The sequence below is a fragment of the Biomphalaria glabrata genome, chromosome 2 (genome assembly GCF_947242115.1).
Source record: "Biomphalaria glabrata chromosome 2, xgBioGlab47.1, whole genome shotgun sequence".
NCBI lineage: Eukaryota > Metazoa > Mollusca > Gastropoda > Planorbidae > Biomphalaria > Biomphalaria glabrata.
In genome coordinates, this window is record NC_074712.1 from 5025634 (window position 1) to 5051886 (window position 26253).

Genomic DNA, 26253 nt, shown 5'->3' on the forward strand with positions numbered 1-26253 from the left:
GGGGGGGGGGGGGATATCCCACCTACCTAACCCCATTATGGCTGATTTATTGCTAATAATTTTGGACCCGCTCACCCTCCCAAAAAAATTTCTCTATTATTATTTTAACGTCTTTTTCTCAAGAGGGGGAAAATGATAGTATCGTCTGCATATGCCTTGATTTTAACTACAGGATTTGGACCTGGGATTTGATACCTACGAGTTATTGGTCTAACCTAAGGCTTTCTAATAGGTGTTCCAGGCAGAAGGTGTATAAAAAAAGGGAAAGGTGACACCCTTGCCTGACCGATCTTTTAATGGGGATCCGATCACTAAGGGATTGATTGATAATTAGCTGACTTATGGTATCTGTGTAGACCAATTTGTTTTTTTTTCTTTTTTTTTTGTTTTTTAGGATACCTCAGCTTTTTAGCTTTTGACTTCAGTTGTCTTGCTGTTTACATCCTAGGAATCCTTTGGCTTTTGCCTCTTTTTTGGGTATTGGCCTCTTTATTGGGTATTTTTTTTTTAACAAAAAGATACATATTTTATTAGTAAGCGTACACATTAAATAGTTACATTTTAAAATACAATGATTGCAAACATGGCAATACAAATAATTACATTGAGGTTGTCATAATATTTTAAAGTTTTAAATTGCTTTGTGTAGACCAGTGATTCCCAAACTTGTTTTCTGGTTTTCGGTAGACCCGGTGCTTAACTTATACCGGTTGTGCATTATTGCAAATTGACAAACTCCATTTTTTTAAAGTAATTTCTAACTGCAGTGAGTCAAAGAGCAAATGAGTAATTTAAATTTACTTTGTAAGTTAGAGAGCTCTATCTTTTTTTTTATTGATAAAATTCAAATATATACCTATTTAAATAACAATTGATATGCATTACTGGAACCACCAAAGATACTGGAAATGTTGGGGGGGGGGGGGGGAGGGGGGTTGCAGGCTCATCATTCGTTGCTACAGATATTATGTTTCAAAAAAAAAATTGTTGTTCTAAGAAGTAGTTCTTCAAACAATAAATATTAATTAATTAATTAGTCTGGCTCAAAAATTGGGCCAGCGGAACTGTTGTCTCAACCAGGAGAAGGGGCGAAGTAACTGGCGTCTAAACCAGTAGCCTAAACTTTGGGCGAAGGGACTCATTAGCCTAGGCTTGCAACCCACCTAGCAGGGGGAAAACTGAATTCAAACCTCTGCTGCCATGGGAACTGTTTTGTGCGTCAACCCAGACGAAAAATAAGAAGCAGATGACCCTCAGGCAGAATGCAGCACACATCGCTACACCCAGTCAGAGCTTGCGAGGCCGCTTATCCCAAACTGTATATGTTGTTTACAAAGAATTACATAAAAAGCTTTTGTTATAACTCATACCACCGATGTGCCTACTATATTGTTGCTTAAAGAAATGTGTTTAAAATAATATTAGATGTACGTTTTTGTAAAGCATTTTTTAAAACTACTTTAACAGCTGGTAAAATCAATGTTTTATCTGTAGTGTTTTCCATATTTGGCTATAAGTAAAGAGATCTTTTAAGACGCTCACAAACTATCATCTTCTCTATTTGATGTTGAAGAGAGATTTTGTGGGTCTATTCTGAGCTTTGTCTTTGAGAGTTCAAAAGTTTTTCAAATCTTAATCTTTTTATCAGAGTGGCATTGTCTCAAATGATTCTCCAGCGTAATTATTTTCATATCGTCAAAAAAAAAAGGCACCTGGCAACCGCTTGTTTGACAAGGAAGAAATGAATCCCAATTTTAAATAACCAAGGCTGTAGGCCTATAATCTACATTTCTTTTTGTTACATGTAGAAAACAATAAGCTATTTAAATAAGTATTGAAATAAATGTAACAATTTTTCGTTTGAATAACAGGATAAATATTGAAATGATTAACTAAGGTACAAAGTATATATTAGTGTAAGGAATACATTGGTGAGACGTGAAAATTAAAGTCACGACCTGCTTAAATGAAAATCCATTTTCGTTAGACCCCATGGACATCTCTTAGACCCCCAATTTTTTTTTCCCATTTCGTATACCCCTTGGATCTCTTCGTAGACCCTGAGGATCTATTTTGACCACTTTGAGAATCACTGGTGTAGACCAAATTATTGTATTATGTATTTAGAGTTATTTAAAGGATACTTCTGGTCCAAATAATGAACCATTAAAAAATTTCATAACCTTGCTATATATACCGTACAACGAAAATTAGGTGAATTATAGCATCTGTATATAAAATCTACATTACTAAAAAGGTATAAATTGTTTAAATAAATGTTTGTGTTAAAAAAAAGTAAAAGAACAGTTTTAAAATTAAAAAAACATTTTTTTATTATATTTAAAATAAAAATGTTACATTTTGTGTTATTCATTAATTAAAATTTAAAAGTAGTAATGTACTTTAAGATATTAAGATATTACTAACTTTATTTTTAAAAACCCAATTTAGAAAGTTACCTACCCTGTTCACAAGCTCTTTTTACACCCTACCGAACAGGCAGCCTTCATACAAACTCTGCGATTATACTACTAAAGAAGCGTGAAGGTGTTATATTACTCTACGATTCCTCCTATTAGCACTCGAACTCTACTTGGAAAAATGGCTGGATCCTGAACATTGGACGAGCATTTGAAATCGGCTCTAACAACTTTCTTCTAAATTAGACAATATAGGCCTACCTTTGGAAAAAAAAAATAATGGCATTATTAGACGAACATTAAAAACTCTTGCTTGACTGTTATAATTTTTCTAAATAGAATCATTTAGCTGTTTAAAACTCGCTTTAAGTGGTTATTCCCAAAATTGACACAAATGTATCTTTACATTTAGAAAATATTATAAGAATAGATAGACGTTCCTGAAGATTGTAAAACAAATATTATGCCTATTTGGAAGAATTGAAATCATTGGTAAACATGCAATTTGCGCAAGACTAGACGCTATCTCGCGTAGGATCTTCTTTTTTTGAAGTAAGGTCTATAGTTTATAAGATAAAATAAGATTTTGAAGTCTATCGATTATTAGATTCATTTTCAACAGTTTTGTTTCCCCTTTAAATTTAACAGTTGTATATCGTTAGGAATAGAATTTTTTTTTATATACTTTAATTATAGCTCGTTAAGGTCGCACCTGGAAAACTATACTTTAATTTTACCGTTATAATTTTTTTAAAGTAAACAAAAATAAAAATACATAAATTTAATTTTGGCCAGCGATCGAGAAAATAGTTCTAATATCTTGAACGGTCTTAAATATTTATCTTAGAGCGTTTCCGCATTCCTTGAAGAGATTGATAAATTATGTTCAAGAAAATTATTGTGTGCATCACCTTCTATAAGTCAAGATCTAAAGGCCTATCATTGGAATATTATAAAGTGTAGATTGTGTAGAGTAGATCTTGACATTCGCTTCTTATAACCATGGATTCTTTCCCGGGGGAGGGCGGGCGTGGTTAATATTAGCCTACTATCCCATTGTTTTTTTTAAATCTAACATTCATTATTTATTAACACAAAATAATATTTCTGTAAGTTGTACAAAATTTTAGTGTTTTTCTTGTTTGAACTTTCACCCCAGTATTTATATATATATTTATTTCATCTAAGACAGACTACGACAGACTACCTCGTCCCCACTCCATTTTTTTTTTGGTCATGGTTACCTCAGAAACTAGCACACACCCTCCATAACAATATATATTGGCCGAAATAAAATTGTTTAGGGCAGGGGTTTTTAGCCTGTGGGTCGCGACCCTCTTGGGGGTTAGATTGACGATTTGTCAAGGGTCGCCAAAGACGATTGAAAAAAATGGATTGTTTTTTGTTTTTTTTGTCTACTCTTTTATTGCTGTTTGTGTATGCGGAAGGGTGGGGGTCGCGGCAGAGTGGGGGATTGTAAAAAGGGGTCGCCGAGCATAAAAGGTTGAGAACCGCTGGTTTAGGGGAACTGTTGTTCCATAACTCCAGAACAATGCATTTCAATGTAAAGTGTATTGGTACGGTACATTAGAATGCGTGGGATGGGAATGAACGCATTTGTCTGACAGTGCAAAAAAAAAATTAATCACCATTTCGCTTGGCGTCCTCAGATGTTAGATCACCCCGCTGTCGGCTCGCTCAGAGTCCAACTCTGACTAGGTTTACCTAATATTTGACCATACTAATTAAAAATTAGGCCCTATAGCTTGTGTATTGTGAATTTCAGAAGTACGACAGATAGAACCTTGGTTGCTAGTCAGTCATGTATAATTATTGCTATAAATTATAATCAATATATTTATCTTCTCTAAAATAATGTCTGAAAAAAAAAAAAAGGTTGCAATAAAAAAATCGTCCCTGGGTGGGCTCGAACCACCAACCTTTCGGTTAACAGCCGAACGCGCTAACCGATTGCGCCACAGAGACGGATGACTTTGTGGTAAATTTATAGTTCATATGTTTAATGCTTTTAATATTGTACTGATCTTGACTAAATTATTGGAATGGTTCCCCTTGACTATGACTAAAGTAGTGAAATTAGGAGTGTTATGTGTAAAGAAAGTCAAGTTTAGTAAAGTCACTAAAGTTGACTAAAGTATGTAAATACGTGGATCTAGATCTAGATCTAAAGAAATTTTGCTTATGAATGAATCTGGCGTTAGTTAAAAATCGATGAATGCATAAAAAAATTAGTATAGTTATCTAGATTCTACATATATTGTCATCTAGATCTAGATCTATTAAATACCGTATTCAGGTCCAGGTATTGCACCGTGACCGTAATTGTCGTAATAATATCGTGTTGTTTATCATTATGGTTCTAGACTCATTTGTTATTTTTATAAAATAGAATTTTCAATCTTAAATTGAATCGAGACTAGAGTAGAGTACTAGAGTCTAGATCAGGGGTTGGCAAATTACGACCCTCGGGCCACATGCGGCCCGCCAGCGTGTTTTATACGGCCCGCGGACACCTACAGAAGTAAGTAAGATGAGGCCACAGGCACAGGTCATACATATTAATTAAATGCAAATAAATTAAAAATTTAAAAACTTATGATTCATATCATTTATGATGAAGAGGCTAAATGTCATGTCATTCCAAAAAAAAAAATGAAAGCAAAGATTATGGCAATATCATATGTGTAACATTCAGTCAAAGACACAAACTCAAGCCAGTACCACAGTAGTGTCCGCTGGCTTAGCATGGACAAGGTATTGAGAAGAATCCCAGGGAAAAAAATTATGTTCCTTGAAGGACATTGACTGTGACTTCGTTACTAATATTTTTATGAAGAGTGGAAAACAGACTTTATCTATTTCATCAACAACTTCGCAATGGGTTGTTTGCACATGAAATGTATGTACATGTGAAATCTTTTCAATTAAAGCTTTCCGATTTCTTCAGGCAAGCAAGTGAAAACAGGATTTGTCATTTTCCTTTACTGAAAGGTGAAACTATTTCTAGTGAAAAGGTTGGATTTCTTGATTGTGGAAACTGAAAGCGAATTTTAAGTCGTCAAGAATTTGGAACAAGTTTTCAAAACCCTTAGCTCACCACTTAGTGCAGAAGCTGATTCCACTCCAGAGGACAAACCTCCAAGCAAATAATGACCTGAGAAGTTCCAATCTTTCCACAAGAATTTTATGGGTACACCTAAATAACTTTGATGCCAAAGTTTCGCACTGTTCTGGTAAACAACTGTACGACTGTGAACATGATACGCGATTGCAATCCGTTAAATACTTCACATAAGGTAAAAAAGACAATAACAAAATTCAAACAAATATTCGTAAAATTAGTTTCAGAAACTGCTAACTCATGTAATACCTCAATCACGAGTGTGAGAAAATGAAATGTAAATGTGTAATACAGTATACATGTCAATTTAAGGACATTATACACAGTTAGCAACCTATTTTTATAAGCTATATATATGTATGTGTGTGTGCGACCCGCCATTCCTAATAGTTTTGTAATGCGGCCCTCAATGGAAAAAGGTGCCCACCCCTGGTCTAGATCTTGATCTAGATAAATCTACTATGATTATGATACTATCGTATCTAGAGATCTAGCTGGAGTCTGAACTATGGTAGATTCTTATAACTGGACACCGACTTTCAGGAACTACTAGATCTAGAACTAGGTCACATTTTTATTTTGTTTTTTTATTTGGTGAAGGTTTAACTTACACAAAAACTGAAAGCAGATCCTTATTATTCAACTAAAGGACAATAGAAATAGCTGTGTTCCTTTGTATTACCACCCATAGTCAAGATTTTATTTTAAAATAAATTGGGTCACTTCATGCTCCTATATTGAACACAGTTTTTGGGCCTTCTCCTTCATTTGAACAGTGAGCACCGTCATTGAACACCTTTATGTAATTCAAGTAATTGCTAATAAATTATATCTGTACAGGTGTTACTTAAAAATTATTTAGATTATATTAAAAGAAGTTGATTCACTTTTGCAATATGTATTTATAGTCTATTTCCTCATATACTCTCTCTCTCTCTCTATATATATATATATCATCAAAGAAAATATATCTAAAAACATGTTTTAATGTTTAATTTCTTTTTACTCCAGCGCAACAACACAATCCATTGCACCATTTGCCACCCTCCACAACTTCAAATAGTCTCTTTAAGCTGATGAGCCATCAGACTTGAAAATAGCCTTAAGCCCATGACCCATTTCCTTCACCACCGGGTAGTAAAAAAAAATAATTCCTCACCTCTTGAATTTGACCTCACCATAAACTTAGCTTTCACAAGGTAAAGGAAATAGTATGTGTCGGAAATAGTATAGTATGTGTCGTGAAGAAAAAAAAGTTAAACCATCAATAAATTAGATTTTCTAGAGTTATGATTGCGAAAAACTACATCAAGTGCTTTTCTTGTATATAACCTTTTTTTTATCATCAGAATCAGTCAATAAAGTTTGTACATTGCATGACTTCAAGAACTCCCAAGATCAAGAACTCAGAGATCAATACTATTCTGTAAATGTTAAGAAACAGCATAAAATGTGCCTACAATTTAAAGTGAGCAGAAATGTTTCTTCCTCAGGATGAAACACAATCTTAATTTTCTTTTTTCTTTAATCCTAAGTTGATGGTTTTGTGTTCTGGCAAAAATCTTAACATCATCTGCCCTATAGATTGCAAGGTCTGAAAGGGGAACTTTAATTATTTTTATTTAAATATAACAAACTTTTGAACTTGGTTACACCAGTATACGTAGTAATTCTTTCTCTCCTAATTGAGGAATGCCAACGTTGATTTCACTCCCATTAAACTAAATTAATTTTTGGATTTATAAATTTAATTTTTGTAGTATAAAAAGAGCATGCATTCTCCTATAATTCAATACCAAATATAACATTTTCTTATAACAAACAATTAAGTTATTGAAGTTTAATCATAACAGGATAGTGAAATACAAATGAGCAAAACGAATAATACTATCAGAACTAGAAAAATAATTACAGAGAGAAAGAGTTAAAATGTAATATGCATCCTCTATTTGGTACCCCGCAACTCAAGAAAACAAAGAAACTTGAACAGATACAAATTAGAAGCATGAGATTCATAATAAATATTCATTTATGACTAGAATAACACCATTAGTAAAATCACACAATGGTTATAATTCTTTTTATATATATTGAATTAAGTTAAATATTCTTAATAAAATTTGTTTTCATTTTTTTTTTACTTTTCTATATTTTATTTTTTTTATATATATTTCAGATTTTTTAGAGCCATGTCATCAAACCCACTGGAGTTTACCAATCGATTGTCAGAAGAGAAATCACCATACCTCCTTCAGCATTCTCATAACCCAGTGAACTGGTATAAGTCATCAACTTTTTTTTTTTTTGGTTTTAACTGTTAGCTTAAAAGTAAATAGCCAAATTGCAATTCAGATCTTGAGTTAAATATGGCATGTGAACTGATTTTCCATGGTATCCAAGGACAAAGTTTAGAGGTGCAGTGGCAAAGCGGTAAAGTGCTTCACTTCTGAACAGGGGGTCCCGGTTCGAATCCTAGTGATTTTTTATTTCAGGATATTTGGGCGCCTCTGAGTCCACCCAGCTCTAATGGGTACCTGACATTAATTGTGCTGACCACATGACACTCTTGTAAACCGTAGGCCACAGAAACAGATGACCTTTACATCATTTGCCTTATATACCACAAGTCTGAACTTTACTTTAAGGACAAAGTTTAACATGGTTGTTATTTGGCTGGAACAACTGATTTTACTCTGTGCTGTTAACAAAAAGATAAAGGAGTCTGAGTGGGATAGCAGATACAGACTTCTCCTTCGATTCTTTACTCAGATCATTTTTTTTTGTGTGTGTTCACTTCTCACTTTTAAACCTTTATTACAAAATTGTTTCAACTTGTCTTTATATTATGCAATGAATAATTTTGTGCCGCTACTTAGGTATCCCTGGGGCAATGAAGCTTTCAAGAAGGCAAAAGAAGAGAATAAGCCTATTTTCTTATCAGTGGGTTACTCCACCTGCCATTGGTGCCATGTCATGGAACGAGAGTCTTTTGAGAATGTTGAGATCGGCAAAATACTGAATGATAATTTTGTAAGCATCAAAGTGGACCGGGAAGAGCGGCCAGATGTAGACAAAGTTTATATGACCTTTGTTCAGGTAACCTTTCTTAACAGCGCATAAGAAAGTCTTTTTTTTTTTCTTTATGTTTAAAGTTCCAGGAGATGTATTTCTTTGAGGATACAAGTTTATTACTTGTTTCATGTCAAGGTGACAATGAGGGTTAGCCTTGAGCTAACAAACTTATCTTATAGAAAATAGTTCACTACAACAAAAACAAAAGCAGGTGAAATCAATTGGCTAGGGCAGTGTTTCCCAAACTGTGTTCCGCTAAGTGCTCAGATCGTGCGAAGTGTTCCATTAAGGAAAATGTTTGAGAAACATTGTGCTAGGGAAACAAAGCACAGATAACTTAAGTTTATGTAACCATGAAAGTTGGAAGGGCTTCTGGAGTAGGCCTCAAAATGTTGTAAATAAAAGACTAAAAATCACAAAAAAATCGTAGAATATGTAAGAAATTATGTAACAATGTAAGAATTTGTAACAATTAGAAGACATGTTATAAAACTATTTAAAAGGAGGATTATTAAACCGCAATTATTGGGAGGGGATAAGTTTTATGTGAATTAAAAGCCAAATCTTAGGAAGCATTATTCATAAATATTCAATACTGCAATTGGAAAACTGTGTTTGTGATTTGGACTGTGCACTTCAAGTCCCTAAAAATGTTTGTCTTGACAGCTGCAATCTTTGAAGTTGCGCTCCAGTTCTGAAATCTCTCAAAAGTGTTTTGAGAATTCCCTTGAACTATTTTCTTTAATCTCATATTTTTTCTTTCCATAATGCATGCATTTCAAGGTACATATTTCCATGTTTAAAAATGTATGGTTATTATGTAAGACAAATTATAGCAGACTCTGTTTGGTCAGCTCTTCAATTTTTTTTTTGGTTGCAGGCCACAACTGGAAGTGGAGGTTGGCCAATGAGTGTTTGGCTGACCCCTGACCTGAAACCAATATTGGGTGGCACATACTTCCCTCCTGATGACAGATACTACAACAGACCTGGGTTCAAGAGTATCCTGGAGATTATTATTAAACATGTAAGAAAAGATGCTTAGAAAATATTTTCTGCATTGTTCTTTGATTAATGTAGACTGACTGAGATTCTGTAGCAAAAAAAAAGAAAATACATTTTAATTTTTTTTGTTTTAAGTCTTAATGTTGATTGGAATTTAACTATAAATTTGAGACAAATTATGTTCATTTTTCATGACATCATATTAGAATTTATCAATAGTTTGTCCTTTGCTGCATTTGCAACCTAGAAGTTAATGGGCAGGTTCTGGAATGTTTTGTTTGTTTGTTTTACATGTTTCGGATGTTCCTTCGGAGTTGAAAATAGTGTACTTCCTAGTCCAAACCTCCCGCAGGACAACGGGGGACAATGGTTATGCTTGCCCTGGATGTGAAAAAATATGCAGGTCACAGCTGGGGCTGCATAGCCATGGGAAATACTGCAGTCCTCACTAATCTTCAGACTTGAAGACAAGCCTTATTATTATATTCAACAAAGTTCAATGTCAGCAAATGAACATTTATTATAAAATAAAATAACATATCAATATATCTCAAACCTATCTCTCACAATTATCACTTCGCTAAAACACTTGAGTTGACACTTCAAACAGTATTTTACTTAATATCCTTATACAGAACAATGACCTTAGTGTATCATAACCATATCACAAAATACATCTACTCTCAAAGTGACCTAACATTCGACTCTCTTCTTTAATCAATTACTCATAATCCCTCTTCCTTTCAGAGTATCCTTAGGGTCTGTCACATTATTCTTTCTATTTCTCCTCTAATTTTATTTGTAGAAACCCCAATGTTGAGTAATAATATAATTTACTCATGACATCCACTAAGATAGTATCTGATCCCGACTATTCATTGTTCTTTATACTTCAACATTTCATTTATCATTGGTAAAATAGGTAAGAGAATAAGTTCTCTTTTAAATCTTTAGTTCTCATGAGAAACATAATTTTTCAAAACAACATTTTTTTTTGCAGTGGAAGGACAAACAATCAGATATAGAAAGTCAAGGAACGAAAATTCTGGATGCCTTGATGAGGCACCTTCATGCTTCTGACCATGCTAACCACAGTGTACCGTCTAAGGAAGTCTTTCTCAAATGTTTACACATGTATAAGAAAAGTTTTGATGAAGAAGAAGGAGGTTTTGGTTCAGCGCCAAAATTCCCTCAGCCAGGTTGATATATTTATTTCGTTTTGCACAGCAGTACAGAAACGATTCACAAATTTTAGACTAGTTAATGATCATAAGTCATAATATACTAAAGACATTTCTTAAGAGCAATTTAACTATTTTCAGGAATTAGAATTCATTTTAATGATCAAATTTTAGTAAGGTATTACCAGAATAATGGCTTGAATCCCTTGAAATAGTAACACTAGCTTAATATTTCTGTTGTGATACAGTGCAATGTTTGGGAAAATGTTTAACATTTGGATGTTCCTTCAGTCCTAGTCCAAACCTCCCGCAGGATGACAGGGGATGGGAGTGGGGAGGGTATGAACCCAGGACCATTGATAAATGACAGTCCAGCGCGCATAACGGTAGCTATCCTGGCATTTATTAAAATTATTAAAACTATATTTACTGGAAACATTATCAAGCTTGTACTGTTTTTTTTATTTTTCACATTATCTTCATATCAAATGATACTGTAATGCTTTATCATAAGGTATGATGAATTATATAATTTATATAAATATTGTTTAAAACTGCACAGTTCAATTTATAGGTACATTCTTGAAGTATTTCAAACTTAATGTCAGTTTGAGGGTTCAGTTTTTGAATGTAACAGTAATTAGTGTTCAGAAAACTAACTAGATCTAGTGGTTAAACCCAGGACTGACTGCTCATGCTCTTGACACTCAAAGTTTGAAGCAAAAATGAGTTAATATTCAACTAGCCAAGACATAGTTTTTTTTATGTTTATCTTTGTCATTGTTCATTGTTAATTTTTTTTTTTCAAAGTGGAGATATTCTATCCTGATTCATCTTCTTTGATATGAATGTATTATTTATTTCTTCCAATTTTAGTGATATTCAACCTGCTATTCCGAATCTTTAATGAGGACCCAACGAGTGGGACAGGAGTCCAGGCCCTTCAGATGTGCCTGTTTACACTTACTAAAATGTCTGCAGGTGGTATCCATGATCACATATGTCAGGTAGAGATTAATGTCTTTAAAATTCCATCCTTTGCTCTAATGAGCATAATTTTATACTTAGGTCTTTAAACATAGCTCTCTAAACCCATTTTTACAAAGCTTATATCAACTCACTCTGTCCGTCTGTCTGGTAAAAAGTTTGAGCATGTTTTTTCTCCCATTTTCCAGTCTCGGATCAAGTTGAAACTTTGTTAGTTAATTATTTTGTACTAAGCAATAAATTTTGTTTTATACAGCAGAAAGGGAGCTATGCCATAACCATGTAATTTTCAGACAAAAATGCAGTAGTTAGCAGTTCTTTCCCTTTGATAAGCTTTGTTTTGTAAAAAGTATTCTTTTTTCTATTGCTTGTTCTCAGCTTTAAACTCTGTCTGAACTGAACTCTCTAAATTTGGATTCCTTAGCTAGGCTTTCTAAAACTTTCTAAACAGGGTTCTCTGAACTTGGCTCTGCAAATCTAGTTCTCTAAACTAAGCTCTGTATAAGATATTCTTCTCATCTCATAGATGAGTCTCAAATATTTTTTGTTTTAACTTTGCTTTTCTTACCTTGATATTTATAATATAAACTATCAGTTGAACCAGATCCTCTACTTTAGCATAGTAAACAGAAGATCACCTGTGCGATGTAATTCTTGAGGTAATTCTTGACCTGATCTTTCTTTCAGAAGTTAAAGCCACCTTCCTACTTTTCAATCGTCCTTATATATAAGTTGACCTGAAGCACCACAGAGCTCTTGATTACTTGTTTATGGTTTACTTTAAGTATATCATTCTAACTAGAGTTCTGATACATATAATCAATTCTGCAGGGCTTTCATCGCTATTCCACCGACAGGAAATGGCATGTTCCACATTTTGAGAAGATGTTGTATGACCAAGCACAGTTGGCAGTTTCATATGTTGATGCTTTTCAGGTACAGCACAAAGTATTGTATTTTTTTTATTTGTTCTTTGTACTAATAATTCTTTAATTTATTTTCATATTGTACGCTGTGCATTGGATTTAAAAGGATTAAACTTCAATAAACTTACTACTGTGTTTAGTTTAACAAATCTGTGCACATGCTGTTGTATTGAGACGTAACAGAAATACAGAAATATATAAACTCTCAGGAAGACAATCTCACTCTTTGATTGTAAATATTTTTCTGACAATAGCTTTTACTTGCTTACTTACTTAGGTCCTTCCGTGCCGTTCAATTTTAATTCAGTTCATTTTTAAATTATGATTTAATTCTTGTGGAGTTTACTGTGTGCTGTATAGTGTGTATCCAAACAGACAGCACATGAGCTATAAAAATCTCTGATTGTAAAATATCAAAATATTGTGAGATCTGCTTTGATATAAAAACAATCAGTCTCATTTTTTTCTGCTTGTTTATTGATGGTTATTTTTTTTTTATAGATTTAAATTCTAGCACATTGTTAAACCCATCCAAGCTGGGAAGAAAATTAAATTCTTATTTTTTTTTTAAATTCAATTAGGTGGAAATGTATGTACGATGTCTTATTTTTAATTATAAGTACTCCAAAATATATATTCTGCAACAATATTCACCATAGTTATAGCAAATAAATAGGGTTCTTGTAATATTGAATTTATTCATTTTTTTTTTGTTTCCTCAGATAACCAAAAATTCAGAGTTTGCTGATGTAGCTCAAGATATATTTACTTATGTCAACAGAGATCTCAGTCATCCAGTAAGTTGAAATGATAATCAAGTTTACCCCAAAGAGTAAGCTGTCATAAATGTCTTTATATGTTAGTGTTTGTACCTCAATCTTTTGTAGGCATCCCTTACCCCTTTCCATTACAAATATGTACATAGAGGACCCCCCCTTAGCCTGCTAGGGAAGCACTGTAAGCCAAATGATGATCTTCTGAGATGCGAAAATGTTTTCTACTGGCACACACTTCATCATAGTAAAAAGATTGCAGTTCAAATAAAGTCAATTAAAGAATGGTGCTGGAAGGCTGATACTGAAGTGTTAGATGTGTTAAGCAACACATCTTGTGGTATACCTTTTGTTTTGGCTATATGATATAAACAAAATGATGTACAGTGCTTAGGAGAATTTAGACTAATCTTATGTGAAAAAAGACAGCATTGTGTTGGCAGAGACATATAATGTCTTCTGCAAATCGATGCTATATTGAGTCGATTGTGTTGCAGACACTGTCAAAAGCATATTAAAGACCCTATTTGGAAAATGAAAATACATCTCTTTATTTGATAAGTTTAATATATTTGACTTTGATAATGCGATGTATTTTTTACTTAATCATTTTTCAAATATGGATGTACAATGACATTGCAAATACAGCAGAATGTTTGTTCTCTAAAAACAATAGTGACTGCCAATGTGTTTTTCTTGTAAGCACATCTTGTTCCTCCATAAGAAAAGCTGCTCTTGGCACTGGTATCTTTATTGAACCAAACAATATTTACAGTGAAATATAATGTGTGTTTTGATTTACATTAGGTACTCAATAATGTGACTGAGACATGTATCTTAGCTACCTTCAATAATGTGACTGAGACATGTATCATATTTACCTTAAATAATGTGACTGAGTCATGTATCATAGCTACCTTCAATAATGTGACTGAGTCATGTATCATAGCTACCTTCAATAATGTGACTGAGTCATGTATCATAGCTACCTTCAGTAATGTGACTGAGTCATGTATCATAGCTAGCTTCAATAATGTGACTAAGTCATGTATCATAGCTACCTTCAATAATGTGACTGAGTCCATACCATACGTATCTTATGAGTAGGAAAAGCTACATAAAGCTTAATTAAAGCCTGTAAATGCAAAAAAAAATGTAAATTTAAAAAAAAAATGGTTGACAGTCCCAAATTTCTAAAGGAATGTTATTGTGACATTTTAGTTCACTAATTAGTCATTTTAGACATGACTGTAAAATACTATTCATATGCCCAATTTTATTGGGACTCTAAAATTATATTAGGAAACTTTTAATGGAGCATCTATATGCCCTTGTATTTTAATGGCTCGTTTGAACAAAAGCATCTGTTTTTTGTTGTTTTTTTTACTGTGAAATGATTAAACTGTTAGAACTTTTTTGTTGAATAAATTCATGGATCATACATTTCATCCTCGACCAGGAAGGTGGATTCTATAGCGCAGAAGATGCTGATTCACTACCAGAATCCTCTAGTGACCATAAAAAAGAAGGAGCATTCTGTGTTTGGGAAAAGAAGGAATTGGAAAACCATCTGTCAGAGAATGTCGTCAAAGAAAACAGCGTGAAATTGTCAGATGTTTTCTGCCATTTCTATGGCATTAAAGAAGGAGGCAATGTTGATCCTCTTCAGGTTGATCTTAATTTTTCACTTATCATCATCAAGCTTGGTGCAAATCTTGGCCATTGTGCTTATTGAATCATTTTTATTTTTTTTTGTATTTCAATTTTTATAAACTACAAATAAATGAATAAAAAGATACAAATTAAAGATTTCACAAACATAATGCTTTTATTTAGAAACAAAAAAATGTTCTGAAGAAAATTATTGAGAAAGCCATTTAAGACAAAGACTGCTTTATTGATCCATAAGGAAATTTGTTGTGATTACAAGGACTCTTCTCATATAAAGACAACACAAGAGAAACATACACATAAATAGAACAGACACAACATAAAGAGTTCATTCAGCGATTACACACTCTTGGTCCTTTTCATGTTTCCTGATCAATGGCTGGCGTAGATATAGTCTGACAGAGTAAGGTACGAACGAGTTTTTGTACCGCTCTGTTCTTGTCTTGATTGACAGTAGTCACCCACTTCGCTACGACTAAACATAGTTATTAAAGGACTTTTATCAAAGGTGAAAATGTATTATGTCTAATTCCTATATATATATTATATATATTAATAATTTGATAGCAAAATACATCAATAAATTTCTTAAGTTGATTGAAATTCAAACATTTTCAGAGTTCATAATTTTAGAGTCAAGTAGATATATGTTGTGACGTCACTATACACTGTTGTATAGTAAATGTGATAAACATACATATAGATAACCCTGCATCACTTTGTAAAAACCAACTATTTTGGGCCACAAAGCCTTCATTAGTTACAAACAAAATAAAAAAGACAATTAACATTTATTTAACTTTTTTTTTATTATAAACTGTTTGCATTAAATTCCAGGATCCTCATGAAGAACTGAAGGGTAAGAATGTACTCATTGTCAGCTCCACAGTGGAAGACACTGCAGCAGCGTTCGGCTTAACAACAGACACGGTGACGCAGGCTTTAGCCCAATGCATCAGTATTTTGTTTCAAGTCAGGCAGCAGCGCCCCAAACCACACCTGGACAACAAGATAGTAACAGCTTGGAATGGTAACGAATTCTAAAAGTCATTCTAAACATTCTCGTAATTTTAAATTAATTAAATGCTTGATAGTTGGTGACGCGTTGGCTGAGTGGTAAAGGGCTTGGCTAATCGAGGGGTTTTGGGATCCTCCACCAGGTACTGAGGGTACCTGACATTAGTTGGGGAAAAATAAAGGCAGTCAGTCTTTGTGCTGGCCACCTGACACTTTCATTAACCATGGGCCATAGAAAAAAAAAGATGATCTTTACATAGATTGCAAGGTCTGAAATAGGTACTTAAAAAAAAATAAAGTACTTGTCACTCATTGGCCTTATCTTCTGTTGTAGGTTGCTGTAATTATGTGCATAACAAATGATCAGAAGCTTCCATATATTTCCTCTAGTGACCTCCAGTATCCCTCTTTCAAAACAATAAAAAAAAAGTTTAAAGCTATCAGTGATGAGGTTATTATTCAGCATTATCTCTTTAATGTTTATCTTCTATCTAATCTTGTGGTCTAAATCCTGGGATTTTTTACTGCATTGCTGGTATTAACGGAAGTCACTGATTAGTATTAGCTTTAAATGTGTACATTTTGTATAATTTATTTAACCCTTTAATTATATCTATATTATAATACCCAAACATTTGTTCTATAAGTTTGTTTGTTTTCAAGGGATATAACTCTCTATAATTTGACGACTTTATTGATTAGCTAATTCCTAGGTTGTCTCCCCTTATTTTTAAAACTGTCACTATTTAATTATAAATAATATTCAGATTTATTTTACTGGAAAAAATTGGCAATAGTGAAACCATATATATTCTATTTCTCTTGATAAGGTCTGATGATATCAGGGTTTGCTAGAGGAGCCCAGGCTCTGAGTGATCCAAGTTTGATCAAGAGAGCTATACAGGCCGCATCATTTGTCCGTCAACACTTGTATCAGTCTGGCACACTTTTGAGAAGCTGCTACACCACAGAAAACAAAGAGGTCACTCAAATGTAGGATTTTGATGAATAGCTTTCATGTTTTTAAATAATATGATTCATTGGTTATGTCAGCTGTTGTGTTGTTCACACTATCAATTAGACTTGTGTCTCTCGGAGTAATCTAACATTTGTAGGTGTTGAGGTGCCTGTCTATTAACAAGGAGGCGTGGTGGCTGAGCGGTAAAGCGCTTGGCTTCTGAACCGGGGCTCCCGGGTTTGAATCCTGGTGAAGACTGGGATTTTTATTTAGAGATCCTTGGGCGCCTCTGAGCCCACCCAGCTCTAATGGATACCTGACATTTGTTGGGGAAAAGTAAAGGCGGTTGTCGTTGTGCTGGCCACATAACACCCTCTTTAACCGTAGGCCACAGAATCAGATGACCTTTACATCATCTGCCCTATAGACCACAAGGTCTGAAAGGGGAACTTTACTTTATTATTAACATAATCAAAAAGTCAGTGTTGAATGTTGAAATAGGTCTGAATAATTGTTAATGTCTTCAAACTCGTCCAAATGAAATAACCAACAGCAAACAAATCAAAGTATAAATTATATTAGCATTAAAGTAGCTTTACTGACATAAGCTATCAATTTAAAAAAAGGCACAGTGAACAATTAATTACTTATATCTACTAACAACTACGTATCACATGACCAAAGAACCCCCAATATCTTGCATGCATTTCATCATTTTATAGTTTCCAAAAAAGACTTCAAAATGATTTCATTCTTTTTTACATTTCCTGGGATCTCGCTTAGGAATGTATTTTCTTACTGAACTGTCCTTTGTTTTAAAAAATTCAAGGTCTTTCCCGATGTTTCAGTCTCACCAATACAAATCCAGCGTAACCTGGCCTAAACCACTTTCTGGTAGCTATGTCCAGTCAAGTGTGACGCTACTTAAGCAAAAAAAAATTAAAAAAAAACATGTTTCAATAGATTTTTTTAAAAACCTACAAGAAAAAAAATTATTTTATTACCCTTTTTTATGTTTCTTGAAAACAATGACATATCCAACCTAATGTAATGTTAATTACGCCATGCTTAGAAACTTTACAAAAGTCTAATTCACTTCACTGTCTGTTGGATATGTTGACTGTTTGTTTCCATTCCTCTTTGTCTTTTGTCTGGATTAGCCTCTTCCAGTACATTTTGGCTGTCCTCTCATCGCTTCCTTTGTACTCCTCTCCTTTTTTCCCTGGTACTATTTCTCACAGAAAAGTCTTCAAGAGCCCTGAGGATCTCGTGATATGACCTTACAGTCTTAGGCCGGCGTTTTTTTTTTTACAATGGTCACAAGGTCATCCTGTTTTGGATTTATTCATTTGTGATGCAGCCTAATTAGTCTAGAAAACACCTAAAACTTAATATCTCTTTATCTTAAAGTCTAGAAAACACATAAAACTTAATATCTCTTTATCTTAAAGTCTAGAAAACATCTAAAACTTAATATCTCTTGTCATCCTAGTTGTTTGTAGGTTACCTTCTCATAAAATTTGTTTTTGAATTTTTTAAAATGTTTTTATTGTCAACTTCAAATTGTATATTTAGATCTGTGCCAATCCATGGATTTGTGGATGATTATGCTTACATCATTCGTGGCCTCCTGGATCTTTATGAGGCCTGTTTTGATGACAGATGGGTGGCATGGGCTGAAGAGCTTCAGGTCAAGCAGAATGAACTATTTTGGGATGAAGAAGACGGAGGCTTTTTCTCTGCATCTGAGGATAACTCTCTTGTCCTCAGGCTGAAAGAAGGTTGGTTGTAGTTTTTTTTTTTATTGTTTTATTGGCCTACTGTTCAAACCCATTGATTTGTAACCTATTTATAACTTATTGGTTGGGGTGAGTTTCACTAAGTAACATCCACTTATGACCTATGACTAAAGAAGAGTAACTTAAAACTTAAAAAAAAAAATTTTTGATTGTTATAATCCTTCCTCCTGGTTATTCTAAGTTTCTCTATGAGGGTGAAATGTAACACTAATATTACAAACATTGTTCTTTGACTCACTTTATTCGTAAAGCCTATAAACTATAAATCATTGTTCTTGAAGACCTGGCATAAACTTCCTGAATACCTAACAAGGGGGCTCAAGGCAATACAAAATATGACTTGAGCTGAGTTGTGTTTGAAAAGCATCTAAAGACAACACTGAAGCCTTCTCCCCCACATGTTCTCAAAAGAGACTGGACCACCTTACACTGAGCATGGTATAGCATGAAAGAAGTTTTATGCAAGAGTAATTTAAAGAAAATTAGAATTTTAATTTCAAAATGAGGTCTGGGTGTGCAAACAAAACATTAGGTTGAAAGACTTATTCCACAAACCTTTTTACCCAAAGTATTGACAGTTGAAAGAGTTCCATTACCTCATTAAACATGCCTGCATCTTTTTTACACCTAATTGTTGAATTTGAGCTATTCATAATCAGTCTGTAGTTATGGTAAAATGTAAAAATTAATTTTTTTAGTAAACTGTTTAATACCATAAAAAAAAGTAAAGGAAACACTGTCAGACCTTGTGATCTGTGCATCTGTTTCTGTTGATGACAGTTAACAAGGGTGTCGTGTGGCCAGCACAACAACTTTTACTTTTTCCAACTAAAGTCAAGTACAGATTAAGAGTTGGACTCAGGGGCATCTTGACATCTTCACTGTGATTCAAACTTACTTGAGACCCCTTTGTTTGGAATTCAAACACTTTACCACTCCTATTTTTGTATGCCATATTGTTAATTATTATTGGCATAATTTTGAAGTTCTTATACCAGGGGTTCTCAACCTGTGGGTCATGACCCCCTTGGGGGTCGATTGACAATTTGTCAGGGGTCGCTTATGTCCATCGAAAATATGGATTTTTTTTGTCCATTCTAACATGTAGAACTTGTCACTAATTAAGTTTTTTTCTATTGAAATTTACTAAATATATTGTTATTCGAGGATAGATGCTGCTGACAACTGAATCATCATTGATTTCAAACATTTTGATTGTCCAGCAAATATATTTGTATAAGTTTAAATTAATGCAGATTAATGGATAATCTATTGGTCTATTTTCTGTTAACTATTCATGGTACTTTGTATGTTATTTAGCATTGCTTGATGCCATTTAATTGATTTATTATGCGATATTAATAAATAAATGTGAAAAATCCTTAGTATATGAACTGAAAAATGTACGTTTTAAAAAGGGTTGAATAGAGCATCCATAAATTTGAATTTTAATGCGTAAACTTTGTTTAGAAATCCATAACGCATTGGACAACATGAACATTGAATGAACTCCAAATGGTAGCAGGGGAGGAAAGCATGGCTCTGCTAAGAAACTGTTGCTGAAGGTAGTTCAAGTGACACTTCAGTTGTCTCCCCACAGCTATTGGACACTTGTAAGACATACACCACTGTTTCCCCTGCCTGCCCCATTAGTTAAAGCAGGAGGGGGGGGGGGCGGAGTATGTGATTTGTAACGAAAATAATATTTACAGACTTCCAATCGTATCTGCTCTCTATGAGGGAAATTACTTTGAACCTGGCAAATTGATGTGATACTGATACTACTCAGCATCTCATTTGCACTTGTCAGAAATCCTATGAAAGTCAAAGTTAAATTTTTTTTAGTAGACATAAACAGTTTAAAAGTGAAACATTTCTCGTTAATTAGGCCTACACAATTCTGGATCAAGGGTTTGCAGCCATGTTCTGATTTATCTCTGTTGCACCGTCTTCGTCCATTTGCAATAATATATTTATTTCTCGAAACAGCCTGTTAGTTATCAAATTTAAATACAGAAAATTGTCACGTGTGTGGAATGTGAATAGGAAATACTAATGTGAATAGATGCACGTCAAAAAGAAGTTATTTCATTAATTTGTAATTAGGCAATAAGGAGAAATATCTTTTTTCAAGAATATTATTACATATTGTACCGTGATTAAACATTAAGCATTGGCAATGCAAATTAGATAGTTACATTAGGCCTCCAATTATAATTTTGTAACATCATACTTATAAACGACAATAATTTAATGTGGGGGGGTCGGGAAAAAGTGAGGAATTGTAATAAGGAGTCGCCAAGCTAAAAAAGTTGAGAACCGCTGCCTTATACCCTGTCTTGTATTAGCACCATGTTGTTTTCTAGCACTGATTGTCTCAAGATAACCAAATTTACTTTTACAAAATTGACAGATCAAGATGGTGCAGAACCTAGTGCCAACTCTGTTTCAGCCATGAACCTGCTAAGGTTGTCTGCTATCTTGAACAAACCTGATTGGTCAGCAATGGCTGAGAGAATATTCAAAGTATATGCAGAGAGGATACAGAAAGTTCCCATGGCTGTGCCCGAGCTCGTATCTGCTCTTGTGTTTTATCACTCAAACAGAAGACAGGTAATTAATGAACATAGTGCCTAGCAGATGAAACGCCTTTTACCTAACAATATGTGAGAAGTGAAGCCAAATTGTCATATTTGTTTATCATGTCACGTCTACTTTTGCTTTTCCCCACTGTCCATTTAGAATGTGTTTATGTTGGTCCATTTTTGTTTTCATTGATGTCATGTTTCCAAATTGATATATTGTTAAAAGTAATAATATAATATAGTAATAATAATATAGCTTGTTATCTCACTGATGGTGTGTAAAAATTAAATGTCTACGCAACTGTGAGGCCAATAAACTACAAAAACAGATCAAAACATTGCTGAAAAAAAAAATTGTCTCAATGATAAGAATGTTACTTTTTACTAATTTTTTTTTTTAATTTACCCCAATTCTTTCCAGCAAGATAGTTACATCCTTATATACCATTGTTAAACTTGTTTATTGACTTCCAACTTAATATTCCAAATTAATACTAAGAAAAAGATTAGAAAAGTTTTGAATATGTTCTATTTAAGTCTTGGAGATAATTCCTCAAATAGGACCTTCATACATCAGTAAGGATCAGAATGCAATGAATTTAAACATATCCATGAACTAATAGTGCAGACTTACACTAAGCAATATATGCTTATTTTTTAGACAGAGTTATTGCACCACATTGTGGGCTTGTGTGTGGGGGGGGGGAGATCAGAGAAATTACCTTCTCATCAAATGAATGCCTAAGATATAGTTCTCCTCTTTTAAGTCTTTGATTATCAGGATTCTAATAAAACTATTCATCATAATGTTTACCAGAATTTTGTTTATTCTAAAAGATTGTCATTGTTGGAGACAAAGAAAGTGATGACACGAGAGAACTAATCGCAACAGTCCATCGCCACTTCCTGCCCAACAAAGTTCTCTTGGCGACAGATGGAAAAACGGATGAATTTTTAAAGGAAAACCTCAGTTTGATGGACTCCTTCCAAAAACTAGAGGACAAGGCAACTGCCTATGTTTGTCAAAACTTTACCTGTTCATTACCTGTGAATTCATCAGAAGAACTAGAGAAGATCCTCCAGGGGTCTTAGTGTAGCACAGATAACTCTAATAAACAAATAGTTTACTTATTGAAGTTAATCAGGGATAGCCTCATAGTTGCGATATTTTAAATTCTCATTACTGGGTCATTTTAACAATCTCCACTCTGAATATTTCATACAAAAAAAGATATTTTGTATTATTTTTGTTTTTTTTTTGGCATCATTTTTTTCACAATTTCTCAAATTGTTTTTCTCTCATGTGATTTGTAAATAGACTTTTCATGAGTAGTGGTCAGTAGAATGTATGTAATTTATAAAAAAAAGAGGTGCTCAGTTTCCTCTTTTATCATAAATACAAACACAGAAAGCTTTTTTTTTCTTCTCAAAAAGCTTAGAAACAACTCCTCCTTCCCCCAAATTACCTGCCACTACTAAGTAAAACTGTGCACCCAAACCTTTTTTTTTAACTTGAGAACCCCTATATATATAGTCAACATGTGCCCACGGACCCCTAAAAGAAAACAGCTACAGAAATGCATAGCATATAAATTATAAATATTTTTTAAAATGTGCGAAATATGTTTATTGAAATTATAGAAAGTTTTTCTTTAAAATTAAATTATGTCAAAATAATGATGACATGGATGAGATATTATGAGTGTATTTTTGTCTGACTCAATTAGCAAACCCAAATCTCACTGAGCACACATTTTTAGTCGATTTCTATTATTTGTGATAAGGTTCATTATCGCAGTGAATCCACAATGTTACCAAATAAAAAGACAGGAAAGCAGTTAACGACTTCTATACAATGACACATAATGCAGGATATTCAATTGGGATCTGTGGTCTCCTTATTCAAACATTGGTTTCAGTTCCTCGTTTTTGGCTATTTCAATAAGCTGCTCCTGTATTAGAATGGAACTAACTGTGATTGGGATCTGAGTTAGTCGATGTGCAAAGGGTTAAATACCCAGTTGGGAATATCCAAGTGAAGAACATCTTCAAATCTTTGGTTTAGGTTGTCAAAGAACAGTACACAATAGACGTATTAAACAGCATTGAGGGGCAAGTTGATTATTATTCACATTATCCACCCCTGTGTGTCTACCGATCACATTTTGAGATGCACTGATCTATAAATTATGAACCTTGAGAAGACTAAATGTGGCTCAACAAAAAATGGCTTAGACGGATTTTAGGAGTTAGTTACAAAGATCGGGTCTCAACAAAGAAATCTTGTCGAACTTCGTCTCGACCGTTTAATGAGGTCGCGATCGAGCGTCTTATGAGGTTTGCGGGACATGTCCTCTAACAGAACAAATTAAGCATACCAAGAGTTGCATTGTTTTGGAGGCCAATAGGAGGAAAGTGCAAACGGGCATACTCGTATAACTTGGCACCCCACTTTCATGTAAAACCTCAGAGCAGTGGACACGAGGTGGAATGAGGCTTCAGATATTGCCAGTGAAAGACCTGTATGGAGACAAGCTTGATGCCCAATGTGCCAAATGGCGCTGGGGGATCTAAGTCTTAAATAAGCAAGTATCTATTTCTTTTTTCATTTCAAATGGTGGAGAAATATTTTTACTTTCAAAGTTTATCCAAATTTTGTAGGAGTTTAAGTGAAAAAAGTATGTATCATTGTTTTTGTATATTGTTTAAAGTAAATGGAATGCTCCACTACAGGAATGTGCACAAGTCAGTATTGTACTTTCTTCTCTTGTAAATGTAATAAAAAGCTCAACAATTGTGATGAATACTCTTACAATGAAATACTTTGTTTATATTTCAACTGCTCTGCTAATATTATAGCTTCGTAATAGTTACTGTAATTTATGGAATAAATATACTCCTCCTGATAAAGGTAATAAGTTATCCTAGAGTCTTTTCAGGGGAATGGTTAAGCACTTGGCTTCCAAACCTGGGTCCTCGGTTCGAATTTCTGTAAAGACTGGGATTATGAATTTCAGGATTTATAGGGCGCCCCTGAGTTCAGCCAATTCGGATGGGTACCTGACATAAGTTGGGGAAAAGTAAAGGTGGTAAGTCGTTGTGTTAGCCACATGACACCCTGCTTGATAATGGTTGGCCAAAGAAATGGATGACCTTAACATCATCTGCCCTATAGATAGCAAGGTCTTTTTCACTTATATTCTTCCATCGCTACTGGAAATAAAATAAAAATGAATGTACTTATTATTGAAGTGTATGTGATGAGAGACTAGAAAGACACACTTTAAACCAATGACAACCTCTGATGCCATGCCCTAACAAATGGTACATTACACATTGGAAGTAAAGTTCAACCAACCCACAATCTGCATCATGTTCCTGAGGAAGCTGCTTTCCTAATGTAGAAACATGAAGGGCCCCATTTCAGGATCTGAGGTAGGTGGCCTGTAGGAGCCAAGTGCCCAAAGTGATTGTGGTTTAATAATATTCCAATTAATGGAATCTGTTTATAGAAGCTACAGAAGTGATGTCTTACACCTATGACCTGTAATATTGTAAACCTATTGACTAATAAATATATTTTTTCACATAACTTGTCAATTTTGTGGTCTTTATTATGTGTTTTATTTACTAACTGAATGGCATTGTTAAAAATGAAAAGAAATGAAAACTGCTTTAGAAGATTTGATGTTTAAGGAATGGGTTTATTCATTCATAGAACATTCTGAAATATCTTTAAAAAAAAAAAAAAAGAAGGTTCATTATTTGTCGTTGGTCGAGACATTCAAGGGAGGTCAATGCTACTTTTTGTTTTCCAGTAATAAAATGATGCTTAAAAGTATTACTTCCCTTGACATTAGCCGTTCCATTTGCAAGTTTTGTCGTCCCCAATATCAACTAGAACTTAACGTCTTGTTGCAATTTTAGAACCCTTGGAGATACCTGGCTGTGACGGATTGTTCCACCCTTATCTCGCATCAGAGGTCATGAAATATTTTAACAATTTGTCCGACAAACAGACTCTTTTTTTTTTTAAAGAAGATAAGTCGTTTGATGATATCATCTAGCCCCCTATGGAAACTATCACACACTTGAGCAGACTCTTTAACATTTTAACTCTGCATGCCCACTTAGGTAATTAATAATTAACTATTTACGCAGCGTGAACCCAAATGATCCTTTTTTTTTTATTATAAACAAGTAAAGTTCCCCTTTCAGACCTTGTGGTCTATAGGGCAGATGATGTAAAGGTTATCTGTTTCTGTGGCCTACGGTTAACAAGGGTATCATGTGGCCAGCACAACGACCAACCGCCTTTACTTTTCCCTAACTAATGTCAGGTACCCATTAGAGCTGGGTGGACTCAGAGGCGCCAGAAGATCCCGAAATTAAAAATCCCAGTCTTCACCAGGATTCGAACCCCGGTCCCCGCCACCGCGCCTCCTATATTATAATCAAACAGAATATAAAAGACTTTTTAAGAAAAAGAGCAAAGCTTATCTGAGGGAAATTATTCCACATTTATAGCCATGTCTCTCAATGCTGTAAGAATTATTTCCCTTTTTTGATAACGAACATATTTAATTGCCAGTTTCTTTTTTATTTAACTATTTGGTTAATGTTTTGATTGATTCATGTGTTGTAAGTAGCACTGCAAAGCTTCAATTTGATCGAGATGGGAAAGTGGGAGAAATAACGTGTACAAAATTTTGTGACA

At 33.9% G+C, this 26253-nt stretch overlaps 1 protein-coding gene and 1 non-coding gene across 11 annotated transcripts; one reads left to right on the forward strand and one right to left on the reverse strand.

Moving 5' to 3' along the window:
* Positions 1-4332: 4332 nt before the first annotated feature.
* On the reverse strand, positions 4333-4406 carry Trnan-guu (transfer RNA asparagine (anticodon GUU)). Its single transcript has one exon. It is a non-coding gene; the product is annotated as a tRNA-Asn (tRNA).
* An 85-nt stretch (positions 4407-4491) lies between these two features.
* LOC106053415 (spermatogenesis-associated protein 20-like) lies at positions 4492-25128 on the forward strand. Of its 10 annotated transcripts, none has more exons than XM_056018819.1 (16): positions 4492-4556; positions 6574-6761; positions 6912-7030; positions 7739-7840; positions 8439-8658; positions 9515-9661; positions 10640-10838; positions 11697-11827; positions 12639-12743; positions 13456-13530; positions 14966-15175; positions 16015-16207; positions 17025-17187; positions 18728-18933; positions 21365-21564; positions 22374-25128. In XM_056018819.1, exons 3-16 carry the CDS (start codon positions 6993-6995, stop codon positions 22626-22628), a joined length of 2244 nt encoding a protein of 747 aa, XP_055874794.1. In that variant the 5' UTR covers positions 4492-4556; positions 6574-6761; positions 6912-6992; the 3' UTR covers positions 22629-25128. The 10 variants fall into 10 exon arrangements, with proteins under 10 accessions (XP_055874794.1, XP_055874797.1, XP_055874793.1 ...); XM_056018818.1 differs by having other exon boundaries at positions 4512-4575; XM_056018820.1 differs by having other exon boundaries at positions 4513-4565.
* The last annotated feature ends 1125 nt before the right edge of the window (positions 25129-26253 follow it).

Bases quoted from the DNA above. Each gene is read 5' to 3' on its own strand.
- LOC106053415 (XM_056018819.1), top strand. From the start codon at position 6,993: ATGTTAAGAAACAGCATAAAATGTGCCTACAATTTAAA. The intron at 18,934-21,364 runs GTTGGTTGTAGT...CAAAATTGACAG, and splicing joins TGTCCTCAGGCTGAAAGAAG to ATCAAGATGGTGCAGAACCT. The intron at 21,565-22,373 runs GTAATTAATGAA...TTATTCTAAAAG, and splicing joins ATCACTCAAACAGAAGACAG to ATTGTCATTGTTGGAGACAA.